Below are 24,850 nucleotides of genomic sequence, written 5' to 3' on the forward strand. Positions count from 1 at the left end.
TAGAATCATCGCGAATTCTAGTTATTATGGGCCGCTTGTTTAAGATCGGCCGAGTCCTAGTATGAGACGGGTTGATGGGAAAGTCGAATCCTAGCATCACATGGAGTCTCAATGGGATGAGGATGCTGAGATTTGAGAAGTGAATGTGGCCGAATAAAGAATTTGGTTCAAAGGCCTAATGGAGGAAGAATTGGCCGAGACTTGGTTAGATTAGGATAAAGAATCCTAATTCGAGTATAGTTCTGGTTCGGCCATGACGAGATTGGCTGTTATAAATAAGAAGGGGGTGCATCATTCTAAGCCCCTCCAATTTAACACACAAACTGCCATGCGCAAATCCTTGCTCCACACGAAACCTCTCAAACACCTTGAGATTTTTATTTTCTTTTTCGCCAACACATCTTCAGTTTAGATAAACAGCATTGTGAAGGCAACCGATGACACCTTTAGTTTGGATAAACAACACTGTTGTCGTAGAATCAGCCGATCGTAGAGCACCTTCAGTTTAGATAAACAGCAATGCGTCAAGGCCGACTGATTACCTATCCAAGTCTCGGTCAAGAAGGGTTTTCAAATCCTTATTGGCAGAGGTCATCTCATTAGCCTTCTTGGCGAAGTGAGGTGTTATATATTACTGGGCTTGGCACGTTGAACGCCAATTTATGATTGGATACTCACAAGTAAGTTTTAGAGTTCGGCATTCTGACAGCCGAACCACATTCACTATCAAAACATACATCTCTTTTGAGTACTTATGTTCATATAGCTTGGTACCGGTTCAGCGTGCTTATACTTTTACGAATATAATACCGTGACCGAACCCAGCGTCGACGATTTGTGAACTTCGCAGAACTAGCAGCCTTATCTTTAGGCTCCAGAACCCAAAGGCCAAGACATGTTCCTTCCTTTGCCGCAGTTGCAAGATCAAGAAGTCAGTAGCGCTCAACGCAATATCAACACATTTTACTCCTCAACCGAGCTCGGCTGACGAGTTGGCATGCCCGCATCAATCGAAGGAAGTAGTTAGCTCATTAGTTACTTGGCCTGCGCGCCACGTAGGCTTAGTAGTTTTTAGGGTCAACAGATTGAAAGAATTGTTTGAGGAATGAGAGTCCATCTGCTTAAGACTTACATAGCTGCAGAAAAATAATATCTTGAGATGCGCCAATGATGGCACATCGAATTTTTTCTTTGAGTTCATAAAATAGAAACTCATGAATCAATTCATACCTTAGTTGGAGGATCAAAAACTTCAAAATCAGTATCCATTTGTCAAAAAGAGCTTATTCTCTATGAGAGCATCTTAGGATTTTAGCAAGAATATAACGCAAGATAAAGATTGCGTGATAGTAATGGTTTGATTATTAGGAGTGGGTTTATTGATACATTTTAGTTTTATTTTTAATTTATCTTGTACTTTATGGTAATTATGCAATAGGATAAAAAAGACACTTCACATTTAAAATTTAAATTGGGTGTAGAAAGATGGGTTCAAATAAAATTTCCCAAACTATTATTTAGTTTATAAAGCTGAATTTGAATTAAACACCAAACGAGCTATTATATTATTTTGTAAAATTTAATAAAAACGCTCACGGCAAAAAGTGCTTCTTTATGTAAGAAATATCGACTTTCATGAAAAGTGTTTGGGCTAAATTTATTTAACAAAAACTTATGCTATAACTTTATTTAATAAAAAAAACTTAAATTTTAATAAAAACCCCTTAAAATTTTTATAAAAAAGGACAAAATAATTTTAATGAAAAAAATACATAATTTTAATATTAAAAAAAATAGACACACGGTACTATATTACTCTATTTAGGAAAGTTAATGGTATATACTGTTTATAAAACTTACTACACTGTTTATGAAACTTAACAGTACTACACTGTTTATGAAATTTAACGGTACTACACTGTTTATGAAACTTAATGCGCTGGGCGCACATGTTTATATGTTATGTTTTTTTCCTTTTGTCCTTATAATTAAGTAAAATTATTAGATAATTTTTTATTAAAATATAAAGTTTTGAGGTAATTTTCATTAATTTTTTTTTAAAAAAAAAAAAAAACAGAAAGGCCTTTTATCATACTTGTGTAGAACATTCTTGGCCAATCTGGACAGAACAGGAAGCAGATCAAACACTGCTCCTTTTCTTTGTATCCTCTAGAATTCTCTCACTTTTTCTCTTTACTTCGTTGAATCACTCTATAAATACATCACTCTAATCCTCCATTTTTCACACTAATCAATCAAATCGTTCGGCAATCTAACACAGTTTGCGTCAACATGGATTTGATAAACGGGGGAAACAATTTCTTCAGAGTATTGGAAGACATGCTGGACTTGGCCGATCAAGAGCCCGAAAAGTCCCGAAACGCCAACAACCCCTCTCGGGCGTACGTCCGAGACGCGAAGGCGATGGCGGCCACCCCAGCGGACGTGGTGGAGTACCCGAACGCGTACGCGTTCGTGGTTGACATGCCTGGAATCAAAGCCAATGAAATTAAAGTGCATGTGGAGAACGACAACGTCTTGGTGGTGAGCGGGGAGCGGAGGCGGGAGAAAGAGAAGGAGAGCAAGGATGCGGTGAAGTATTTGAAGATGGAAAGGAGGGTTGGGAAGTTTATGAGGAAGTTTGTGCTGCCGGAGAATGCGAACTTGGAGGCGATCACGGCGGTGTCTCAAGATGGCGTGCTGACGGTGAGGGTGGAGAAGTTGCCTCCGCCGGAGCCCAAGAGGGCCAAGACCATTCAGGTCAGTGTTGCTTGAGGTTGAAGATATGAGGTTATTGTACTCTGAATTTGGTGTTTGTTCTTTTACAACATGAGGCATGTATCATGTCCACGTATGAGGTGTTATATGTGTACGTATGAAGTTTGAATAAAATTGAAGTTTGCTTTAGCTTTAATAGTTGATGTTGAAAATTTAAGTGCATCAAATGAAATACATGCACGAAACTTGGACGAAATTAAATGTCGTCGCGAAACCCGTCGCCTTTCTTTTGAATCAAAGTAGGACGAGCGCTGATTGTAACAATTGAAATGATTGTTGTTGATTTTAACAATTGTGATGTTCCTTAGTAAGAAGGGGATCAAAGAGATATGGCCATCTCTCTAGATTGCGCACGTCATTCACGATCGAATAATTTAATATTGAATTTCATCAAGCAATGCTCTCGAGAGCATTCTCATGTCTCCCTCTAATGATGAGCATCACGTTCGAGTCTATGCAAAGAGTTAAAAAGGATAGATATGACGTTATAATCCGTTTTTAATTCAAATTTTAACATACAAGTTATGTTATATTTTACTTGTATTTATTTAAATTCGATAACGAAAATTCATATTTGAATGCAAAACAACCCACTCATCAGCTAAAATGTAAATTGGTATTTGCTTTTGGTCATGAGGAGGATTTTCTTTTGAAAAAGAAGACAATTCATCTCATTAATTGTGATACGTCTTGGACTTGGATGGACCATTTGGGCCATATCCTGTGATAGCAAATACAAGCAAGCTAATCCTTGAGTTTAATTACACAATGTGAGATTGGATTGCTTTGACACTGAACTAATGGCTTCAATCCACGTCATCATTTCGTTTTCACTCTCGTAGCCCACCCTTCCTTGTGTATCATAAGATGGGACAAATCCTTGAAATAAGAATAGGGCGGATCCATACAAGGACTCGGGTGGTTTCGGAACGCTTCAAAGGAATATTAATTGTAATAAACGAAAGAACAAACAATTATTTTTAATTATTTAATTAATATAATTAATAATTTATTCATTTATCGACAATTCGAAGTAATAATCTCGTCAAATAATATTTTTTTTAGCTCAAGATTTGTCGAAATTCTACTGCATAAAATGATATTTGGTGTCAGGTTTATGATTTTAAAGCCTACATGGATAGAAAAAAGTTGCATTTCCTTGGAACTCAAATATGCGTATCTGCTCTTGGTATATTTTTTTCGTTTGTAAATAGAAAATCTTCAGTTCGATTCTCACTAAAATTGAATTTGAATTATATTATTATTGACTTATTATAAAGCTAAACTCACCTCATCTTCTTTAGTATAGATGATATCTTTTAATAAATAAAAAAAATATGCTACATGCAAAAAAAAGTAGCATTCACGTGAGGGGAGTATGCTTGCCAATTGCCACATCTTCTGGTCATGCATTTGAGTCAGCTCCGACAGAACTGCCACGTGGATTCCCAACTCCCTCTGAACTGCCACGCGGATCCCAAAAACCCTATGAATTCCCACGTAGCAGCCATAAAGACAAAAACAACCGATCCTCCTTCGCGAAACAAGTACAAAACACACACACACTTGTCAAACGTACACCAAATTTTCTTCAGAAATATCACCGCTTCATTATTTCTCTCATACTATATAAAGCTCTCCAAAACCCTAGACAAACCAACCAAACTAAAATCCCATCTCATAGTTTCCACTTAAGTTTGTTCATCATTTTTCAAGAGTTTGAGATCCTATCATCATTGTCACGAGTATGGAGGTGATGAGCCTGAAGAATATTGGGTTCGACCCCAACAACCTTCTGGAGACCCTGCACGACTTGCTTGACACCTCCGACGAGCAGAATCAGCAGAGCCACCACGCCCCTTCGCGGCAGTACCTCCGCGAGGCCAAGGCCATGGCTGCCACTCCCGCGGACGTGAAGGAGACTCAAAATGCCTACGTATTCGTGGTGGACGTGCCTGGGCTGAGGCCGGATATGATTGATGTGAAGATTGAAGACGACAACATGCTGGTGGTGGGTGGGGAGAGGAGGAGAGAGAAGGAAAAGGATCAGGGGGTCAAGTATTTGAGGATGGAGAGGAGGCTCGGGAAGTATTTGAAGAAGTTTGTGCTGCCGGACAATGCAGATATTGAGAAAATTTCGGCCGAGTGTCAGGACGGGGTGCTGACTATCGCTGTGGCGAAGAGGCCGCCGCCAGAGCCTAAGAAACCCAAGGCTATTCAAGTCCAAATAAGCAGCGGTCAAGGCGGCCGCCAAGGAGGCGTAGATGTCGAAGGCGGTGGTCAAGGATGGCAAGGTGGTGCCCAAGGGAAATATGGTGGGCAAGGCAGCGAACAAGGTGGGGGGCAAGGTGGTGGTCAAGAATCACAAGGCGGACGCCAAGGTGGTGGTCAAGAATGGCAAGCCGGCCGCCAAGGTGGAGGCCAAGGTGGGCAAGGAGATCAAGGGAATGCCGGGGCAGCGCGTCGCGTCGTCCCATGATCAGTTTATGTGAGGTCGCTACTCACTAGTGGAGATCGTTCGTATATGTATGTATGAGTAAATAAAGGTGCATCCATGCGTGCATCATTCTCCTTGGCGTTCTGTGTCTGTAATTTCGTACGCTTTGGTCGTGTCTAACTTTTATGTTCTTGTCTTTTGTGTTTTCACAAAAATAAGAAGAGAAGGGAAGGAAGCTTGGCTGTGATCCTGATCGCATGTTTATATATATAGATATCTTCCCTTTCGAACATATACATATATTGGCATCGCCAGAGAAGACCCAAATAACACAACCATATTAAGCACTATAGAACATCAACTTGAATCAGTTAGCCGGATTTTGTTTCATGCGGGATTTGCAAACTAGATGAAATTTGATCGTTCAGTTGGGGCTTGGGAAGTTGATATCTTGGGTAGTTTGGACCAAACATCAGACGAGGATTGGATTAAACATTACTACTCACACTTGCCATCTAGTTGTACGTACTATCTAAGATAGGGTCTTCCAATGCATCATGTGGCTTTCATTTTCAATAAAGAGATGGTACAATTAGATATTAAGAATAGTATTGTATTCAGGGTCGGCTCTGAAGGTAATCCATGTAAGCGCCAACTCCCAGATCAAAGGTCCCCCAAAATTTTTTTTGTATCATGTAGTAACATATAAATAAAGAAAAAGTTTCAGATAATCCATGTAAGCGCCAACTCCCAGATCAAAGGTCCCCCAAATTTTTTTTTGTATCATGTAGTAACATATAAATAAAGAAAAAGTAAGAAATATCATAATTTAAAGGGTCCTTAAAATTTTTTTGTATCATGTATGTAATAACATATAAATAAAGAAAAAGTAAGAAATATCATAATTTATTTATTGATCCATGAAAATGTTTTTTTATTTTTTTATTTTTTTGAGGTGTTGAGTTCGAAATATGAAGCTACTTTTTTAGTCACTAATTTTTTTTTTCTTTTCAAATTACTCCTAATCCATCTTTCAAATGCATATAAAATTATAAAACATTATAAAACTTAAGTCTCTTTGCAATCTTTTTTGTTTTTAATTTCATACACACTTTATTTCTATCGAATGTTTAAATCAACTATCACATGATCTTGAAGATTGTACTTTAAGGTAATAAAAATTTTAAATTTATAGTTTGTTTATCAACAATTGGGTTATTTTAATATTCGATTCGTTAGTGTGATGTTGATGTTGGAAAAAAATACAAGAGAAATAATTTAGCGTTGAATTTATTATACTCATCAATTAAGTTTTATTGTTCTTCACTTTCAATTATTGACTCTTGACTGCAAATATTTAGTACATTTGCATCTAACAATGTGAGACGTATAATATTTAAGTGATGTTTGTATATTTATTTATTTTTATATTAATTTTTAATTATATTTAATGTAGAAATATAATTTTTTTATGTATTTAGTGAGTTTTTATTTTTTATTTAAAAAAAAAATACATATTTATGTATAAAAAATCGAGAGCTAAAGAACTTTAAAGCTTCACTTCAAAAGCTCGCCCATGGCCCCTAAACTCGCTGGACGGGGCCTGACTGTACATTTACATTTGTGCACATTTAACAGAAAGACATCAGTTATTGACTGAACATTACTTGCACTTGGCGCTGGGTGACAAGAAAGAAAATAATACTACTTTATTCTTATATTAAAGAACGAGAAAACAGGAATTCATTCCTCATAAAATATGAGAAAATCATGAAATTTATATAACATTATAAGAGTTCTATTATTTTAAAAGTATTTTTAAATGAGCTTTAAATAATTAGATAGCATCCTTAATTATGCTCATTGTTCTTTTGGAAATAACGACCACTTCTTTAATTTATGGAACATATGAGATAAGCGTGGCCAAATTTCCAAAGCTTTGCTAGAATTCCTCAATTAAAAAAAACTGTGACAGAATTTTTTTCGTTAACAAGTAAAGTGCTCGACTAATTTTCGTAATGAAAAAGGTAAAAAATTTTGAGCTGCACACGTTTAAATTTTTTTATTGAGGGTCGTGTGGTAACTGGTAAGAACATTCCATGACGCAGAACATGCCAGCAGCTGAAACTATATAGCTTTGGAACTCAGATATATCTCTCAACTTTGGATTTCCATGAAGAAAAATAGATTTCCACGTGAGCGGAGTAGGCTTGCCACATCTTCTCCCCATGCGTTTGTAATTTGTAGGCATGCCACGTAGACTACCCAAACCTCCATCTCAACCCCACGTAGCAGGGGCATCAAGACAAAACCTACCGATGTAATCACAAACACCACCGCTTCACATTTCCCTAACTCTATATAACCTCTCCAAAACCCTAACAGAAGGCTCACCAAATTTATTTACAGACTGTCGTCTCGCGTCGTTTACGTTGTCATTAGTATGGAGGTTATGAGCTTGCGGAACTTGGGTTTCGACCCCAACCTGCTGGAGACCCTACACGACCTGCTCGACATCTCCGACGAGCAGAACCAACAAAGCTACCAGGCGCCCTCTCGCCGGTACGTCCGCGAGGCGAAGGCCATGGCCGCCACACCCGCAGATGTGAAGGAGACTAAAGATGCCTACGTTTTCGTGGTGGATGTTCCAGGGCTGAGGCCGGATATGATTAATGTGAAGATTGAGGAGGACAACGTGTTGGTGGTGAGCGGGGAGAGGAAGAGAGAGAAGGAGAGGGATCAGGGGATCAAGTACTTGAGAATGGAGAGGAGGCTCGGGAAGTATCTCAAGAAGTTTGTGCTGCCGGACAACGCCGATATTGAGAGGATTTCGGCCGAGTGTCAGGATGGGGTGCTGACCGTGACAGTTGCGAAGAAGCCGCCGCCAAAGCAGAAGAAGCCCAAGACCATTCAGATCCAGATAAGCAGCAACCAAGGTGGCGGCCAGGGAGGCAAAGGTGGTCAAGGCTGGGAAGAAGGTGGAGAAGAGGAACGTGGCAAGCAGAGCGGTGGCCAAGGTTGGGAAGAAGGTGGCCAAGAGGAACGTGGTAGGCAAGGCCGTGGGCAAGGTGGCCAAGGCGGTGGCCAGGGAGGCAAAGTTGGTCAAGGTTGGGAAGAAGGTGGCCAAGAAGAACGTGGTAGGCAAGGCGGTGAGCAAGGTGGGGAACATGGCAGGCAAGGTGGGCAGAGCGGTGGGAAGCGTGGTGCCGGTGGGTATGAAGGGCAAGTTGAAGGGCGTGAGAAGTAAGCAGAGGTCCGCTTGCTCTAATGGCAGTGCATGATCAGTTTACGTGAGGCTACTATTGAATAGCGGTGGCGGTATATATGTGCATACAGCATATAAGCGTCGTGCTATTTGGTTTTCTTGTCTGCTGTAATTTCGTATGCTTTGGTTATGTTTTTCTTTTAATTTGGTCTTTCATAAAAAATAGAAAAAAAAGAATAAGAAGGAAAGGAAGGTTGGTGTTGTCTTTGATATATTAAGGTTAATATATTGTACTCTTCCTTTTTGGATATGCAAAGAACCATTATGCGACATTGCAATATTGAACTAGTCTCCTCAATAACTTGTTTTTTGTGTGCCAATTTAGAGTTTAATTTTTTTCATTTTAAATTTATTATTATCAAGGGATGAGACATATTTGAAACTAATATAACAATTAAAGGGTGGGGTTTCCAATTGAAATGGTTCAAAACCATTACAACAATCAATGGACGGGGGTTTTCAACTGATACGCATAGTTAAACTTTAACATCTTATTTATTAGGATATTAAAATCACTTATTTTTATCTGCTCATATCATTTAATTTAGTACTGTTTTTTATTTGAACTTTTCCGTCCCCGTCTTACCCAACAAAAAATTTGGTAAATAATTAAAGCGGCCCCGCCTCTGGTAAAACCTTCCAAAATGTTCTAGACGCTCACCGAAGAACAAAATGGAACGTGCTGGAACCACCTCCCTTCCCTCCACGTGTCTCCGGAACCTTCCTTATTCCCTTCCTGCTAACCCACGTCATCAACTCGTCCTATAAATACGCAGAACCACCACCATCCTCCGTAACAGTGACCAGATTTCCACTCGAAAATTCACAAAAGCCTTCAAATCGAAACCAAAGAGCGAAAATTCTACCCACCAAGAAGCGAAGAATGGACATTAGAATCCCCGGTTTGGAAGCCCCGCTCTTGTCCACGCTTCAGCACATCATGGACGCGGCCGACGACTCCGAGAAGGCCTTCAACGCCCCCACCCGGACCTACGTCCGCGACGCCAAGGCCATGGCCTCCACGCCGGCAGACGTCAAGGAGTACCCGACCTCGTACGTGTTCGTGGTGGACATGCCGGGACTGAAGTCCGGGGACATCAAGGTCCAGGTGGAGGACGACAATGTGCTTCTGATCAGCGGCGAGAGGAAGCGGGAGGAGGAGAAGGAAGGGGCTAAGTACGTGAGGATGGAGCGGAGGGTGGGCAAGTTCATGAGGAAGTTTGTGTTGCCGGAGAATGCGAACGTGGATGCGATTTCTGCTGTTTGCCAGGATGGGGTTTTGACTGTCACGGTGCAGAAGCTGCCGCCGCCGGAGCCGAAGAAGCCAAAGACAATCGAGGTCAAGATTGGTTGAAACTTTTGAGTGCTGTTTCTGTGATTTGGGTTCTGAGAATAATCGTGCAGGGATTATAACATAAGGGTTTGTGTGTGGATTTTAGGGTTTGGTTGGTGTTTTCTGGATGTGTTTGTTATGTTTGTGTTGTGGTATTATAAGCTTGTTGGTTTTTCAGATCAATGAAGCATATTATGTGTTACTTCCTATTTCAATCTCTGTTTTTAACTTTCCATTTTTTGTTGACGTTTTCTTTAAATCGGCTTCAAAAACGTGTATCAACGGAACAAATAACTCAAATAACCGAGCATTTTACGATAATCAAACAGAGTTAGTAATATGAGTGTGTTTGGAATTACGCCATATACGTTGTTCCGTGTGTCAGCATTTTAAACAGACTGAGATGAGCTACTGCTTAATTTCTCAGCCTCTTCGGGGTTCTGTTTGAGCCTATGCGGGTTCCGTTAGGTCATCTTCACTTGTAACAAGAAGTCTTAGGTTTTGATTTTTATTAAAACAAATTTGAACTATAGCTCACTATGAAGGTAACACACAATTTTCTTTTAACGTAAATAATATTATTTAAAAAAAATATATCTTGTTAATGGAGAACAATATATCTTGTTAATGGAGAACCTATTTTAGAGTTTACTTTTTTTTTTTTAAGTATTTTTAAAAGGAGGTATAGGTTCGAAATTATTACGATTATTTAAAGGTGTTTTCAAATTGAATACTATAATACCGGACCACCTACATTTTAGAGTTTACTTGTCTTTTGTTGGCTCGTTTTTATTATATTTTCGATGATTAGGTTCGGTTTTAGTATATTTTCGATGATTTGTCACAGAGACTACCATTAGAATGACTATTTGACATTGTTTATGAAGCGTTCACCCATAGAGTGATCATTTGAAATACCATAACCTATTGACCCAGAAGAAGGAAAAATACCTCTGGGTGTCGAGTATAATTTTCGTTTGTTTTTAGAAAAATTAATAAAAAGTGTTTGAAAACTTTGAGTTTTAATGATAATGACAAAATAAAAAGTAAAGTAAATAGTATCATGATTGATTTTTTAGTGTAAAAATATGATTTTTCGTTAAAATAAATAGTACTAGAAATTTTTCGTTAAAATTCTTTTTATTTTTTATCGTCTTCATATATTTCACTAATTTTTTTTTTTTGGAATTATCTTTTAATTTAGTCTTATTATCTATTTTAGCTTTTTGGCTCTATCTCAACAAAATATCTCGTAAATGGCTAAAGAGGCCGCCTCTAGTAAACGCTTCCATAATGTTCCAGACGCTTACCGAAGAAATTGATGGAACCTACTGGAACCTCCTCCCTTCCTTCCACATTTCTCCAGAACATTCCTTTGTCCCTCCCGCTAACCCACGTCCTCCCTCAACTCCTCCTCCTATAAATACCCATAACCACCACTCCCCTCCATAGCTACCAGATTCCGACTCGAAAATCCACAAGAGCCTTCAAATCGAAACCGAAAAGCGAAAATTCCACCCACCAAGAAGCGAAGAATGGACATCAGAAACCCCGGTTTGGAAGCCCAGCTCTTCTCCACACTTCAGCACATCATGGACGCCGCCGACGACGCCGAGAGGTCCTTTAACGCCCCCACCCGGACGTACGTCCGCGACGCCAAGGCCATGGCCTCCACGCCGGCAGACGTCAAGGAGTACCCGAACTCCTACGTGTTCGTGGTGGACATGCCGGGACTGAAGTCCGGGGACATCAAGGTCCAGGTGGAGGACGATAATGTGCTTCTGATCAGCGGCGAGAGGAAGCGGGAGGAGGAGAAGGAAGGGGCTAAGTACGTGATGATGGAGCGGAGGGTCGGCAAGTTCATGAGGAAGTTTGTGTTGCCGGAGAACGCAAACGTGGATGCGATTTCTGCTGTTTGCCAGGATGGGGTTTTGACTGTCACAGTGCAGAAGCTGCCGCCGCCGGAGCCGAAGAAGCCGAAGACAATCCAGGTCAAGATTGGTTGAAACTTTCGAGTGTTGTTTCAGTGAATTATCGTGCAGGGATTAATAACGTAAGGGTTTGTGTGTAGATTTTGGGGCTTCGTTGGTGTTTTCTGGATTTGTTATGTTTGTGTTGTGGTACTGTAAGCTTGTTGGTTTTTCAGATCAATGAAGCATATTATGTGTTACTTCCTATTTCAATCTCTGTTTTTACTTTCCATTTTTGTTGATGTTTTCTTAAAATCGGCTTCAAAAACGCGAATCAGCGTAACAAATAGCTCAAATAACTGAGCATTTTACGAACGTAATCAAACAGAGTGAGGTACTGCATAATTTCTCAGCCTCTTCAAGGTTCTGTTTGAGTCTATGCCGATTCCGTTAGGCGCCTCTGATTGGTCGCCGGATCTAGAAAACAGAGCAATGTTGAGATACCAATATCTCAACATTTTTGTCACATTTTGTCAAGATTTAAGGATGCCACTTACCGCCCTCGACACCGGGGACACCACGGCGGTGCCATTCCGGGAAGGGAGTTTCTAGTTGGAAACCATTGGATGCAGCAAGTGGTGGCATAGATTTAATGACATCTTCGTTTCCGACTTGGTTGACAGCAGTGGCGGATGCATTGAGGGGCAGGGGGTCAGCTGACCCCTCAAATTTCGGTGAACGTGTCTTAAGTGCTGATCCTTTGAACTTCAGTGTGCCCGTGTGCAAGTTGGGCTTCATGCATGACCTTCAACTGTTTGATAAAATGTCTGAAAGAAAAATGAATGAAATGGTGATCTCAATGAATAACAAAACATCATCATTCTTGGACAAACATATTAATAAGATGCAATAATATCAAACATTGTTAGTATGTTCAAGATAAGTGTTTTTTTTTAAGCATTCATATGGGAGCAGTCTTGGAACATGTTAGTTACCCTCGCAAATGAGGTATTAACAGGTATGCAGTATACTTTTTCAAATGACTTCAGACCTACCAAGATTAGATGAAATGATGATATGTAGCTATTTTTGGTAAAAAAAATTTGTGCGTTGCTGCACGCTATTCTTAGTCCTAGTTTGGTACTGAGGTGATTCTGAAAAAAATGGTTAACAAGCTTTTTTATATTTGGTAAACATTCAGCTTCAGCTATTTTTTCACAGTTTTGAGTGAAAAAAAAGCCAAAAATACAAAGCTGCAAAACCCAGCTTTGAAAAATCAATTTTTTTCACATTTGTTTTACATAAAAGTTTATCAAACACTATAATACTGTTTTTTTTTTTTTTCAAGAGCACTTTACAAAAAAGTTTACCAAACATTCTGCTGCTTTATTTCACAGCTGCTTATTTTCATAGCACAGTAGAAGTAGTTTTTTTTTCAAAGCATAACAATACCAAACCAGCCCTTACTAACCTCCCCTAATATTATTTCCTGGATCCGTCACTGGTTGACAGAGCATGTGCTGTAAACAGCTCTCTCCACTTCCGGAACTGGCAAAAGCGGTATGCATCAATTTATATCTTTGAAATAATCCGAAGAAGGTGGCCAAGAGGAACGTGGTAAGGAAGGCGGTGGCCAGGAAGGCAAAGGTGATCAAGGGTGGGAAGAAGGTGGCTAAGAGGAACGTGGTTGGCAAGGCGGTGGGCAAAGTGGGGAACCTGGCAGGCAAGGTGGACAGGGCGGTGGGGAACGTGGTGCCGGTGGGTATGAAGGGCAAAGTTGAAGGGCTTGACAAGCAGGCAGAGGTCGGCTTGCTCTGAGTGCAGTGCATGATCAGTGTACGTGAGGATACTACGACTGAGTAGCAGTGGCGGTATATATATGTAGATGAAGTATATTGTAATCTTCCAATTTGGATATAAAACCAGCCTTTTTAATAACTTATTTGTGTGCCAATCGATAACCTTATTTTAGAGTTTATTTTTTTTTTTTAACATTATTATTATTTAAAAGAGAGAAGATTCGAAATTATTATAATAATTTAAAGAATGGTGCTACTAGAAACTTACTTATTTTTTGCTGGCTCATATTTAATATATTCTTAATTTGTCACCAAGAATACCATTAGATTGACCATTGTTATGTTATTTATAGAGTGTTCATCCTATTAGATTGATTATTGTTATATTATATGTGGAATGTTTACCAAACTCGTCATTTAACTCATTGTCTATGTAATTTGAATTTGAAAAGTAACATAAATTATTGAACCAAAAAGGAAGAATACCTCTAGTTGTCGATTTATCGAATTAATTTCCGTTTGTTTCTTCACCTAACAAAATTAGGTGCACAATTATCTTCTTCACATTTTTCTCTTTTGCTTTTTTGGGAGGTAAATGTTATTGGCATTTCAAAATCTCATTCTACACTTCTCATAAGTGTATTTTTCTTTTATAATATAGAAAGTTTGAAGTGTAAAATGAAAATTTTGAAATGTTAATAACAATTTTCTTTTGAATTATCTTTTAATTTAGTACTGTTATCTATTTTAGCTTTTTAGCTCTTTCTCAACAAAATATCTCATAAATGGCTGAAGAGGCCCTGCCCCTAGTAAACGCTTCCAGAATGTTCTAGACGCTCAGAGAAGAAAGGGAACCTACTGGAACCTCCTCTCTTCCTTCCACGTTTCTCCAGAACATTCCTTTTCCCTCCCCGCTAACCCACGTCCTCCCTCAACTCCTCCTCGTATAAATACCCATAACCACCACTCCCCTCCGTAACAGCGACCAGATTCCCACTCGAAAATTTACAAAAGCCTTCAAATCGAAACTGAAAAGCGAAAACTCCACCCACCAAGAAGGGAAGAATGGATATCAGAATCCAGGGTTTGGATGCCCCACTCTTCTCCACACTTCAGCACATCATGGACGCCGCTGACGACGCCGAGAAGTCCTTCAACGTCCCCACCCGGACCTACGTCCGCGACGCCAAGGCCATGGCCTCCACGCCGGCAGATGTCAAGGAGTACCCGAACTCCTACGTGTTCGTGGTGGACATGCCGGGACTGAAGTCCGGGGACATCAAGGTCCAGGTGGAGGACGGCAATGTGCTTCTGATCAGCGGCGAGAGGAAGCGGGAGGAGGACAAGGAAGGGGCTAAGTACGTGAGGATGGAGCGGAGGGTCGGCAAGTTCATGAGGAAGTTTGTGTTGCCGGAGAATGCGAACGTGGATGCGATTTCTGCTGTTTGCCAGGATGGGGTTTTGACTGTCACGGTGCAGAAGCTGCCGCCGCCGGAGCCGAAGAAGCCGAAGACAATCGAGGTCAAGATTGGTTGAAACCTTCGAGTGCTCTTTCTGTGATTTGGGTTCTGAGAATTATCGTGCAGGGGTTAATAACATAAGGGTTTGTGTGTAGATTTTGGGGCTTGGTTGGTGTTTTCTGGATGTGTTTGTTATGTTTGTGTTGTGGTATTATAAGCTTGTTGGTTTTTCAGATCAATGAAGCATAATATGTGTTACTTCCTATTTCAATTTTTTACTTTTCATTTTTGTTGGAGTTTTCATAAAATTGGCTTGAAAATGCCAAACAACGTAACAAATAACTCAAATAACTGAGCATTTTATGAACGTAATCAAACAGAGTTTGTAATATAAGTGTGTTTGGAATTACGCGATGTTCCGTGTGTCTAGCATTTTAAACAGAATGAGAGGAGGTACTGCGCCTATGCCGGTTCCGTTAGGCACCTCTGATTGGTCGCCACCTAGAAAACAAGAGCAATGAAGAAGCCTTCTTTGTCCTCCTTTCGGTTGCAAGGGAAGAAAACACAGCAGTGCTCCCTTCGGTTGCAAGGGAAGAAAACAGTAGTGATTGGGATACCATTTGTTAAGATTTGAGGATGCCACCTACCGCCCTCGACATTGGGGAGACCACGGCGGTGCCATTTCGGGAACGGAGTTTCTAGTTGGAAACCATTGGATGCAGCAAGTGGTAGCACAGATTTAATGACATCTTCGTTTTCAACTTGGTTGACAGAGCATGTGCCGTGAACAAAACTCTCCACTTCTGGAACTGGCAAAAGCGGTACGCATCAATTTATATCATTGAAACAAATCAGATTATTAGCCAAGCTGAACGAAGCAAGCAATAGATATCTGTAACTGAGCAACTACTGGATAGAATGGATCAAGTTCTGGCTACGATTTTGGCGGCGAGCTTGTTAAGTCTCTCCGTGCTGGCAAAATTGGCACCGTATTTCAACAAAACAAAGATTTCCAATCAAATCTGCAATTCTGCACAAACAAAAGACTTCAATGTTCCTTGCATTATCAGCAATTACAAGAAGCTACCCAAAAGGTACCTGGAGCAGAATATGGGAGCAAATGATCTAATCTTGCAGAAGCAGTCCCAGATCCAAAGCAGGAATGCTCTAAAAGAATGACACGGACCTGCAACGTTGATTTTGTTGTGCCTTGGCCCGTTCGTCAGTGCGGAAACGAGATTCAGGTTACAACCTCACCCGTCAGTGCGGAAACGAGATTCAGGTTACAACCTCACCAAAATACAAATCCACAGTTGAACAGTTTAAATTACAAGAAATAAAGACACCGAGAGAAGTAGTCTCTCTGTGATTTGGCCCATTCGCCAGACACTTCGTGAGTTTAGAAACCTTGATCAAAGCTTGAAAGAATAGAACGCCTAAATCACACTCAAGTTGGTCTACTTGCTGCAGCAAGGCCTCCATATTGTCCTTTTCTACCCTGCTAGATTCACCGCAAACCAACAAACTGGAGTGGAATAGAGATATGGATTTTCATCCCTCGTCAATTTTGATAAGCTGCAGTGCGCCGGCTTGCTCCTGGAAATTGGGAGAGAAAAACAACCATTTCTTCTGTCGGTGCAAATATGAGGATAAGGGCATTTGTTTTGTTGAAGCGGTCACGTGATGGTCATCCTTTTAGTGTGCAATAAGGAACCTTCTTAAAAATTGAATAATAGGAAATGAGTCTACGCGGGACCTAACTGGGATATGTCAAAGTAGACTAACAAATGGAAAATACAAATAGTCATCTAAACACCGTTTTAGCAGACATGATTAGACACCACCAGACTAACATGAAAATCACAGAAAAATAGCATAATTTTCCATATCATTAATCTAACCTTAAAAACACCAAAACATGTCATTTCTTTCATTTAAATCCAAAATTGCATCTAAGAAATTGTAGTTTTCGGAGTACAATAAATGATAAAATATGCGCTCATCACCCCAATACAAGTAGCGTTCTAAATAAACTTCCTTGCATTATCAGCAATTACAAAAAGCTATCCAAAAGGTAGCTGGAGCAGAAGATGGGAGCAAATGATCTAATCTTGCAGAAGCAGTCCCAGATCCAGAGCAGGAATGCTCTAAAAGAATGGCACGGACCTGCAACGTTGATTTTGTTATGCTTTGGCCCGTTCGTCAGTGCAGAAACGAGATTCAGGTTACAACCTCACCAAAATACAAATCCACAGTTGAACAATTTAAATTACAAGAAATAAAGACACCGAGAGAATTACGAGGTTTGGCAAAATCCTGCGTACGTCCCCAGAGAGATATTGCTATGCACTATGAGAATAACTAGTACAAGATACACTTGAGTTAAATCGACATAACCCAAACCCCAATCCCTTGTATACTCACAGAATTTTCCCAAGAGCCTCACTCTCACTCTACTCCAAGAGCTTCTCACTCTCACTCTCTATTTTCTCTCCTTTGTGTTCTCCGCCGGATGCTCACACAATGCATAACTATTTCCTTCACTTATAGTCATGCACCAACAATTATGCCAACAACCAAGACCAAGAAAATCTGAAGTTCACATGGCATATTCAACACCCTTTTCTATGCCTAGCCTATAGAGTACAACTTTTTCTCCATTTTCCATTTAATGCATAGAAAATAAAGCATGCACAATTGCATGCAAGTACAAAGTCAAGACTTGCTTACTTCCAACTTTGCTTGTGGCAGTCACCATGTCTTCTCTTGAAACAAGATTTCCATGCCAAAACCGAAAGCCAAACACAAAGTCACAAATGGCTGCTGCCATTTCCTTGTAGCATTCAGAAAGTTACACTATCAAAATTGTTGCCAACTCATAAGTATATGAGTCAAACACAACAGATTTTTGTTGTAAGCATGAAAGGAACATATTTGAAGCATTGTAAAACGCAAGTCTGCAACCAAGAGGAGAAAGGTAACAACGGTCCGGAAGTCAAGTCGTCTAACCTTGGAATAGTGAGGATCTTCAGGGTTTAAGTCTAAGAAAACTCCATGCACAACCTTAATATCTAAGTCCAGGTGAAGTCAAATGGCTTATCAATATGTTACGAGAGCAAAGATATGATCAGAGACTGGCATTCCTCGTTAGATTGCGGTAGTTCCACTATTTTCAACAAGGAAAAAGAGAATAAACAGAAAGTAAACAAAAAGACTAAGGAAGAAGGATACTAGAAGTACCAGAAAGTCCGATCGTCTCTTTTGAACGTCGGACCCTTTCTTCATTCAGCTCACATGTTATGACATTTCCCTTTTTCCTCTCATTAGAGCTGCAGGGTGTACAGTTTTGTTTCCAGGAGCCAAGCTCGCATCAAGAACCTTCAAAGGAAATCAGATTTTAAATGTGGCGTAAACTGTTGTACAATCTCAAAATCGAAACTTCAATATATTATGCAGAATAATAACAGCAACCGAAGTGCAAAATTACTAACGGATGAAAGATAAATGGATCCTTCACGGTTTAGACAATTTTTCTACATCACAAAGCCATCGTTGTCATAAGGCCACATCAAGGTTGGTTGAAATTTTACAAGGAAAGTACTAATAGCAAATATCATGAGTTGAAATTTTACAAGGAAAGTACTAACAGCAAATATCATGATAATTCTTACTTGCATAAAAATACTTCCATCCATTATTAGAGGATGATCACGAAGATCACTACCCGGCGGAAGAATCAACAAATCAGGTACCAAGTCATCCTTTTGAACCTATTGAAGAAATCCAAAAGTAAAAAAAAAAAAATGCGTCTTAGTAACAAGATGAAGGAACTACAGAAGGCGGACACATCACAAAACATACAATTCAATGTTTGAATTTTGGTCTCTACAACGCAATCACTTGTTATTAGGTTACCAACAACTGACAGGAAACATCCTAGTTGCGGTTCCACATGTTTACTTCGGTAGAGATAGCCTAGTCTGATGTTTCACCCACTCCACCGCAACATTACCTCCAAATTTCTAAAGAAAAATTAATGAAAAGAACTTGAAAACTTTGAGTTTTATCGATAAGAATAAAATAAAGGTAAAGTGAATAGTACCAGGATTGACTTTTAGTATAAAAATATGGTTTTTCGTTAAAGTAAACAGTATCATGAGTTTTTCGTTAAAATTCTCAATTTCTAACGTGTGACACACTACACGAATTTGAACATAATTCTAACAAAAACTTTAATGATAAAGCCCGAGAAAATACCTTAAATTGCTTCTCTAATTCAAGTAAGGCGGTGACAACATCTATTTTCAGAGTATTTACTCGAATATAACGAGGTATTGAACCATCTGCAACCAGAAATTAGTGTCCAAAAGGGCAATACCGATCCACATCCTAACAGTTTAAATTTCCCTTGGATGTTATGAACTGAAAATTGCAAAGCAAAGTACTTTGTTTCCACAACTTTCACGCTATTAGTATAAAACTGAAGAGCTGGAACAACAAGATGAAACTAATAACACTGTAAAATCACACACCAGGAATTTCATGATGAGTTATCAAGTCTTCAACTTTCTTCACTTATTTCTTCACCAAAAGGCCAGCCAGAGCGGACTGCAGAGCTTCTTGGCGACGCATGAGATACTTCTCCGCATCACCAGCTGCCGATGAACTCACGTGTACGTATTCAAATTCACAGTTCGCCGCCTCCCTCCTGGAGAAGTAAGCCGACCTCTCCATGTTTAAACGACGCCAATTTTCCGACTTGTCGGCTGCTGCAGGCGGCGGGGCCCTTTTGTGCTTTAGGCGCGCCATCGCTCATGGTAAGAGCACGCACAGAGAGGGGCGGCAAGAAAGCACTGCATATATGCAACCCTTCCACAAACGACATCGCTGATTAGAAAGGGTACACTTGTAATAAAATCTAGGAAAATTGGGCTCACTGGTTCTTTCACAATTGTTTGTTGTGACGAAACCATCAGCTGGTCCCTTTATCGCCAAGGCCTCTAATAATGTATTTAAGGGCGGCTCCTTGGGCACTTTCACATCTACATCTACTTATAACAAGCACGTATACATAAACAAGCTTGAATCATGTTATCTTAACGAGTAATGAATTACTTATAGTCTCAATTACACATTAGTCTAGACTCACACGACAGTCGATATTCAAGATTTCATTTATCCTGTAGACTAGAATAGTAAACCTCACCCTAATTTAACATATGCTTCAGCTCCCGATAGCCTCTCGAGCTGGATTAGCATGAATTCTCTGGTTACTTTCTTTTCGCATTAAAAAAAAAAAAATGCAATCTCTGTTAATCATCTACAACGAAAATATTTATGGGATTAACATATTATCAAATCAATATTAACACATTGTCAACACAGTATTAATAGACTACTGGCATAACGTTGATACATTATCAACACAATTTTTTTTTTGAATAAGGATGCTGCAACATAGGAAACTGCATCGGTGGTTCGGAGGCAAGCCTGTTTAGGGGATTCTGCTGTCGGGTCCGCCAGGGTGCGGGAAGACGACGTTGGCTCATGCCATTGCCCATGAAGCCGGCATTCGGTTTCAGAATATTAATGCCACCGAGGTTGTCTCTGGTGTCTCAGGTATGAATTTGATTGCATTTGTGAATTGTGTGGAAATTATGTACCTTTGAAGTTTGAACTACTCTGTTAGTTATAGAAAGTGTTCTCTCAAAGTCCCAGCCTAACTTAGCCCAGTAACCGCCTAGTGTAGTTTAAGCTCCGCTAGGCACTAGGCAGCTAACCACTGTCACGATTAATCTCTAGGAGTTTACGAAGTAAGAAAGGGCGCATAAACTTGTCTAGGTGCTGGCCAAGCCCGCCTAGGTTGCGACTCTCCATTAGACAAAAAATAGATAAATTCTATTTTGTAAGAAACTTGTTAGATACTTGGATGAACAATCATTGTATACTTGTTCCCTGTGCTTTGAATATGTACTTGATAATTTATACGTCATTCAATTATGTAGTTTTGCATCTCAATGTAATTATATATTTTTTTTAAATATAAGAAGACGTTTAAAACATGTATGCTGAATTAGCAAAAAAAGCCATAAAGGATGAGGATAGAAAGAAAAAGTGTAGATGCTCTTTCCAATAAAAGGTAAGAAGCTAGCAACTGATGATGATTGGATATCAATGATAGTTATTATAGTGCATAATCACACATCAACAAAGTATTTGGAGGATCATTCACTTACTGGCAGATTATCATCGGAGGAGTCTTCATTGTTGAGGAATTAACATTCAAATTTTTAGGAATAATAGTCGGTGGAGAAATGGTATATTAGAGGTTATTTTAGAAATAATAGTGAGAGAGGAAATGACATTTCAATTTTTTAACTTTTTATAGTGGTGAGATTATAATGTGGATAAAGAAATAAGATACTGGATGGGTCTAATAGCTCTCTTTTTAAGCTGGGTTTCAATTTGTCAATTTGTGATTAGTTCCATCATATCTTGCCATATATTAACTTTTTTAAGAAACAAATTGGTGTCAAAAGTTTTGCTTAACTTGTATAAAAACACCAATAAGAATTAATCTTTCAAAGTTATTGCTTAGCTACCGAACTTGACATTGACAGCATGATAATATGGCAGCAAGGCTTTCGTAGACCTTTGTTATAAACCCTTTGACAATGGCCTCTGGAAGGAAGTTACCCACACAATTCCTAAGTCAATCTTTTCCTAAGTGGGCTGCCGGCTTGTCCTAATCCTAATTTTGATGCCTTCTGCCATCGACTTTGAACATAAATTTGATGCACCGAGACGAAATGGTCTAACCATATCTCGTCGACATTATCGGCGGATTTGACGTGTTCATCTTTCTCTCTTAAGGTATGGTAAAAAGTGCAAATATGTCATATGTCAATTTCTTGGATCTAGATGATCAATTTAAGCGATCATCCTGACCTAGACACAAAAGCACCCGAATCATCCCCAACCTCTTATTTCAACCGCATTCACTCATGACTAGCTCAACTTAGTGTCCTTGGGCGGGTGGTCACGTGAACTTGTCGTTCAGACCTGAGAATTTCTCCTTTTAATGGGACTTGATTGGTAAGGCAGTACCAATTACGCCAGTATTATTTGGTCAAGCCCTTTCATCTCAAGTTCTTGCTTCACTCCTTAAATTACGGTTTGTACAGAGACCATGTGCACTCCAAATCACAGAAGCAACATCAACGTAAGGACAGGGTTATGCTTTTCACATTTTAGTATAACTGAAATTAAACAAACAGATGAAACAAGTGGAACATAAAATGCGAAGTTTCTCAGCTCTTTGCTTGTGCATCATGTGTTGTGGTGTTATTTGGTTATATGATTATGGAACATGCGACATAAAATGTCAACCAACTCTTGCGCTTTTGGGCTTTCAAACAATTGAAAACGTTTTTATGGCAACGTTTGAGTAAGACTACTTCTTACATAAGCATTTTCAAAAATCATGAGCGAAGTGAGGAGAAATTTTTTAGTTTAGATGTTCAGATCACGTGATAATCACTGTGAGGATGAGTCAATAATCTTAATAAAAACACTTTTGTTTTAAGTGATTATGAGCAAAATTGCTTCTCACGCATTCTCACTTCCTCGTCTATTGCTTTTTTATATAAGGTGCCTTATACCGTTATACGAGCGTCCAAACATAAGAATCTCTCAATTGTCAACGTAAAAATAGTACTTAACGACGTTAGCTCAATGACTTCAACACATACCCATCTCATCTCAGCTCCAAGATTTTGAGTGGTGCATTGAATCAACGTATCAAAATCACCACACAATTGACTTGTATTATTAATGACTTTAATATTTATTTGTCAAATGTGAAGGGATTGGGCTTGGTCTAACCACGAGCGGGAGACCTTTCAAGGTACAAAGTCTTCCCACAAGTCCTCCTTTGGCATTTTCTACAACCATCTGCATCTTACATCTGGATTTCAAATATTTTCTAATATATTTCGGGATATTTTATGCTCTATTATTTTTAAGCTGTTAGATGTTCGGTTCGGTTCAAAATATAATGACGAAGATATAATGATTAAAAACTTTGAAACATAACTTCAAGGCACCATAGAACTTTCTTTTATTTCATAATAACAGTATGTCTGTCACTGTCTGTGGCAGTCCTAAGCATCAGCTTTGAAGCTTCGCTTCATTGACAAGGAAGGTCACGAAGAAACCCTCCTCCTTTTGAGATGGAGATATCATATATTTAGGTCGTGATCAACGTTCAGTCTGGCCATACTTTACAGTACCTTAATGTCTGGTGGCAACTTCAGGTTAGTGGAGTCACCTGAGACTAATGACTTTTCCAGCAACTTGAATTTTGAGTTTTCGGAGTACTTGATGATCCGCAAGTGGCTGGATGAGGATCCGAGTTTCGTAGGTTCGGAGTTTTCTGTCCAGAATTCGGGTTTTCGAGCGAATGAAGTTGGTGAGTCTGGTGCAAGAAGCAGCCAACCTGGAGGGTCTACCAGCAGTAAGCGTATAAATACTTATGCGCACACACATATATTATATATATATATATATATATATATTTTTTTTTTTTTTCTAATGCATATTTCTAGACGTTCCCTTCCCGACCTTCGCAAAGCTGAGAGTTTTGTTGGCTTGGGGTCACCTTTTTTATTTATCTTTTGTGTGTGTGTGTGTTAGGAGGAGAGAATGGAAGCAGCCGGAAGAGGCAGGAAGCTGGAGACAGAGTTGCATTCAAAACAAAATCAGAGGTTGAAATATTGGATGATGGGTTCAGGTGGAGGAAGTATGGTAAAAAGATGGTGAAAAGCAGCCCTAATCCAAGGTAAAAGAAAACATATACAAAGTAAGAGCACGATTAACCGAATCGAATACAGATCTGTTCCTTTTCATATACAAAGTTACAAACGATCCTCTAAACTATCCTAATCTATTGGAGAGGATTCAAACTCACCTGTAAGGCGGCGGGTACACTGATCTGCCCAACTTGCCTGACCCACATATACGATAACGTTTAGCCATGTTTAGATGTTTTTAATCTGATGATGTTATGTTTGATTGCAGAAATTACTACAAGTGTTCAATTGGAGGGTGCCACGTGAAAAAAAGAGTTGAGAGAGATAGGGAGGATCCAAGGTTTGTAATTACAACTTATGATGGAGTCCATAATCATCCAGGCCTCTAATTTTTGAGCATTTTTTGGAGTTTGGGGTCTTTGCAAAGCGGGAAGCTTCGTTGGCTTGGATCACCCTTTTGTTGACCCCACATAATGGGACAAGACTTGGTTGGTTGTTTGAGTTTAGGGTTTGAAACGAGAGTTTATCTCGTGTGTTACGTGCAGTCTTATTTGGTTAACGCTTTAATCATGTGACCTGCATTTCAACAACACTTTAAGCACTAGGAGGTTTTTTTCCTCCAAATTTTTGTTCATCTATTGATTTGAACAAAGACTGCTATATCTGTTATGGAAGATATATATATATATATATGTGTATATATATATATATATATATATATATAAACTAATGTAATCGACAATAAGTTTTCTATGCAAAACGTATGTTCTTTGTCAGATGACGGATTCTGTTCCTTTAGCATGTCGATACATTTTGACATCGATGTGTTAGATGTTAATGTTATATACATCACATCAATGTTCTTTCCTTAAATGAAGAACGGACATTTTGTCCTAAGTTATGTCATGGACATCAGAAAAGCATTAGATGTTTCTAGTAAGAAGACTTTATGAGATACTATGGGTGTTTTAACCATTAAATCTTTGTTTAAATATACATACATATATACATATATATATATATATATAGATTTAACGGTTAAAACACCTGGTATATGC

General features: G+C 39.2%; 7 protein-coding genes, 1 long non-coding RNA gene and 1 pseudogene across 9 annotated transcripts; 7 read left to right on the forward strand and 2 right to left on the reverse strand.

Moving 5' to 3' along the window:
- Window positions 1-2,115: 2,115 nt before the first annotated feature.
- Window positions 2,116-2,914, forward strand: LOC103927498 (17.1 kDa class II heat shock protein-like). Its single transcript, XM_009336425.3, has one exon. The coding sequence runs from the start codon at window positions 2,293-2,295 to the stop codon at window positions 2,773-2,775; it is 483 nt and encodes a 160-aa protein (XP_009334700.2). The 5' UTR covers window positions 2,116-2,292; the 3' UTR covers window positions 2,776-2,914.
- A 1,611-nt stretch (window positions 2,915-4,525) lies between these two features.
- Window positions 4,526-5,508, forward strand: LOC103927499 (17.1 kDa class II heat shock protein). The gene has a single exon (XM_048588169.1). It carries the CDS (start codon window positions 4,526-4,528, stop codon window positions 5,255-5,257), a length of 732 nt encoding a protein of 243 aa, XP_048444126.1. The 3' UTR covers window positions 5,258-5,508.
- A 2,126-nt stretch (window positions 5,509-7,634) lies between these two features.
- On the forward strand, window positions 7,635-8,528 carry LOC103927534 (17.1 kDa class II heat shock protein-like). Its single transcript, XM_048588584.1, has one exon. The coding sequence runs from the start codon at window positions 7,659-7,661 to the stop codon at window positions 8,460-8,462; it is 804 nt and encodes a 267-aa protein (XP_048444541.1). The 5' UTR covers window positions 7,635-7,658; the 3' UTR covers window positions 8,463-8,528.
- Window positions 8,529-9,257: 729 nt separating this feature from the next.
- On the forward strand, window positions 9,258-10,028 carry LOC103927504 (17.9 kDa class II heat shock protein-like). The gene has a single exon (XM_009336431.3). The coding sequence runs from the start codon at window positions 9,364-9,366 to the stop codon at window positions 9,832-9,834; it is 471 nt and encodes a 156-aa protein (XP_009334706.2). The 5' UTR covers window positions 9,258-9,363; the 3' UTR covers window positions 9,835-10,028.
- Window positions 10,029-11,112: 1,084 nt separating this feature from the next.
- LOC103927503 (17.1 kDa class II heat shock protein-like) lies at window positions 11,113-11,983 on the forward strand. Its single transcript, XM_009336428.3, has one exon. It carries the CDS (start codon window positions 11,349-11,351, stop codon window positions 11,817-11,819), a length of 471 nt encoding a protein of 156 aa, XP_009334703.2. The 5' UTR covers window positions 11,113-11,348; the 3' UTR covers window positions 11,820-11,983.
- A 2,357-nt stretch (window positions 11,984-14,340) lies between these two features.
- On the forward strand, window positions 14,341-15,247 carry LOC103927502 (17.1 kDa class II heat shock protein). The gene has a single exon (XM_009336427.3). The coding sequence runs from the start codon at window positions 14,588-14,590 to the stop codon at window positions 15,056-15,058; it is 471 nt and encodes a 156-aa protein (XP_009334702.2). The 5' UTR covers window positions 14,341-14,587; the 3' UTR covers window positions 15,059-15,247.
- Window positions 15,248-15,321: 74 nt separating this feature from the next.
- Window positions 15,322-16,383, reverse strand: LOC108865400. Its single transcript, XR_001951359.2, has 3 exons — window positions 16,273-16,383; window positions 16,081-16,234; window positions 15,322-16,012 (listed from the first exon to the last, which is right to left on the reverse strand). It is a non-coding gene; the product is annotated as an uncharacterized LOC108865400 (long non-coding RNA).
- Window positions 16,384-17,541: 1,158 nt separating this feature from the next.
- LOC103927501 lies at window positions 17,542-19,932 on the reverse strand (annotated as a pseudogene).
- Window positions 19,933-23,022: 3,090 nt separating this feature from the next.
- On the forward strand, window positions 23,023-24,547 carry LOC103927505 (probable WRKY transcription factor 50). 2 transcript variants are annotated; one of them, XM_048588547.1, is made up of 3 exons: window positions 23,023-23,503; window positions 23,677-23,821; window positions 24,061-24,547. In XM_048588547.1, exons 1-3 carry the CDS (start codon window positions 23,278-23,280, stop codon window positions 24,179-24,181), a joined length of 492 nt encoding a protein of 163 aa, XP_048444504.1. In that variant the 5' UTR covers window positions 23,023-23,277; the 3' UTR covers window positions 24,182-24,547. The 2 variants fall into 2 exon arrangements, with proteins under 2 accessions (XP_048444504.1, XP_009334707.2); XM_009336432.3 differs by having other exon boundaries at window positions 23,026-23,497; window positions 24,061-24,524.
- The last annotated feature ends 303 nt before the right edge of the window (window positions 24,548-24,850 follow it).

This window comes from the organism of the source record quoted next, unplaced genomic scaffold, assembly GCF_019419815.1.
Source record: "Pyrus x bretschneideri cultivar Hongxiangsu unplaced genomic scaffold, Pyrus_bretschneideri_v1 Contig28, whole genome shotgun sequence".
Taxonomy (NCBI): domain Eukaryota; kingdom Viridiplantae; phylum Streptophyta; class Magnoliopsida; order Rosales; family Rosaceae; genus Pyrus; species Pyrus x bretschneideri.

What these genes read in the sequence shown, in the direction of transcription:
- LOC103927498 (XM_009336425.3), top strand. Translation starts at nt 2,293, where the DNA reads ATGGATTTGATAAACGGGGGAAACAATTTCTTCAGAGTATTGGAAGAC.
- LOC103927505 (XM_048588547.1), top strand. Translation starts at nt 23,278, where the DNA reads ATGTCTGGTGGCAACTTCAGGTTAGTGGAGTCACCTGAGACTAATGAC. An exon ending in AGGGTCTACCAGCAGTAAGC is followed by an intron (nt 23,504 to 23,676) that starts GTATAAATACTT and finishes TGTGTGTGTTAG; the next exon opens with GAGGAGAGAATGGAAGCAGC. An exon ending in AAAAGCAGCCCTAATCCAAG is followed by an intron (nt 23,822 to 24,060) that starts GTAAAAGAAAAC and finishes GTTTGATTGCAG; the next exon opens with AAATTACTACAAGTGTTCAA.
- LOC103927503 (XM_009336428.3), top strand. Translation starts at nt 11,349, where the DNA reads ATGGACATCAGAAACCCCGGTTTGGAAGCCCAGCTCTTCTCCACACTT.
- LOC103927504 (XM_009336431.3), top strand. Translation starts at nt 9,364, where the DNA reads ATGGACATTAGAATCCCCGGTTTGGAAGCCCCGCTCTTGTCCACGCTT.
- LOC103927534 (XM_048588584.1), top strand. Translation starts at nt 7,659, where the DNA reads ATGGAGGTTATGAGCTTGCGGAACTTGGGTTTCGACCCCAACCTGCTG.
- LOC103927499 (XM_048588169.1), top strand. Translation starts at nt 4,526, where the DNA reads ATGGAGGTGATGAGCCTGAAGAATATTGGGTTCGACCCCAACAACCTT.
- LOC103927502 (XM_009336427.3), top strand. Translation starts at nt 14,588, where the DNA reads ATGGATATCAGAATCCAGGGTTTGGATGCCCCACTCTTCTCCACACTT.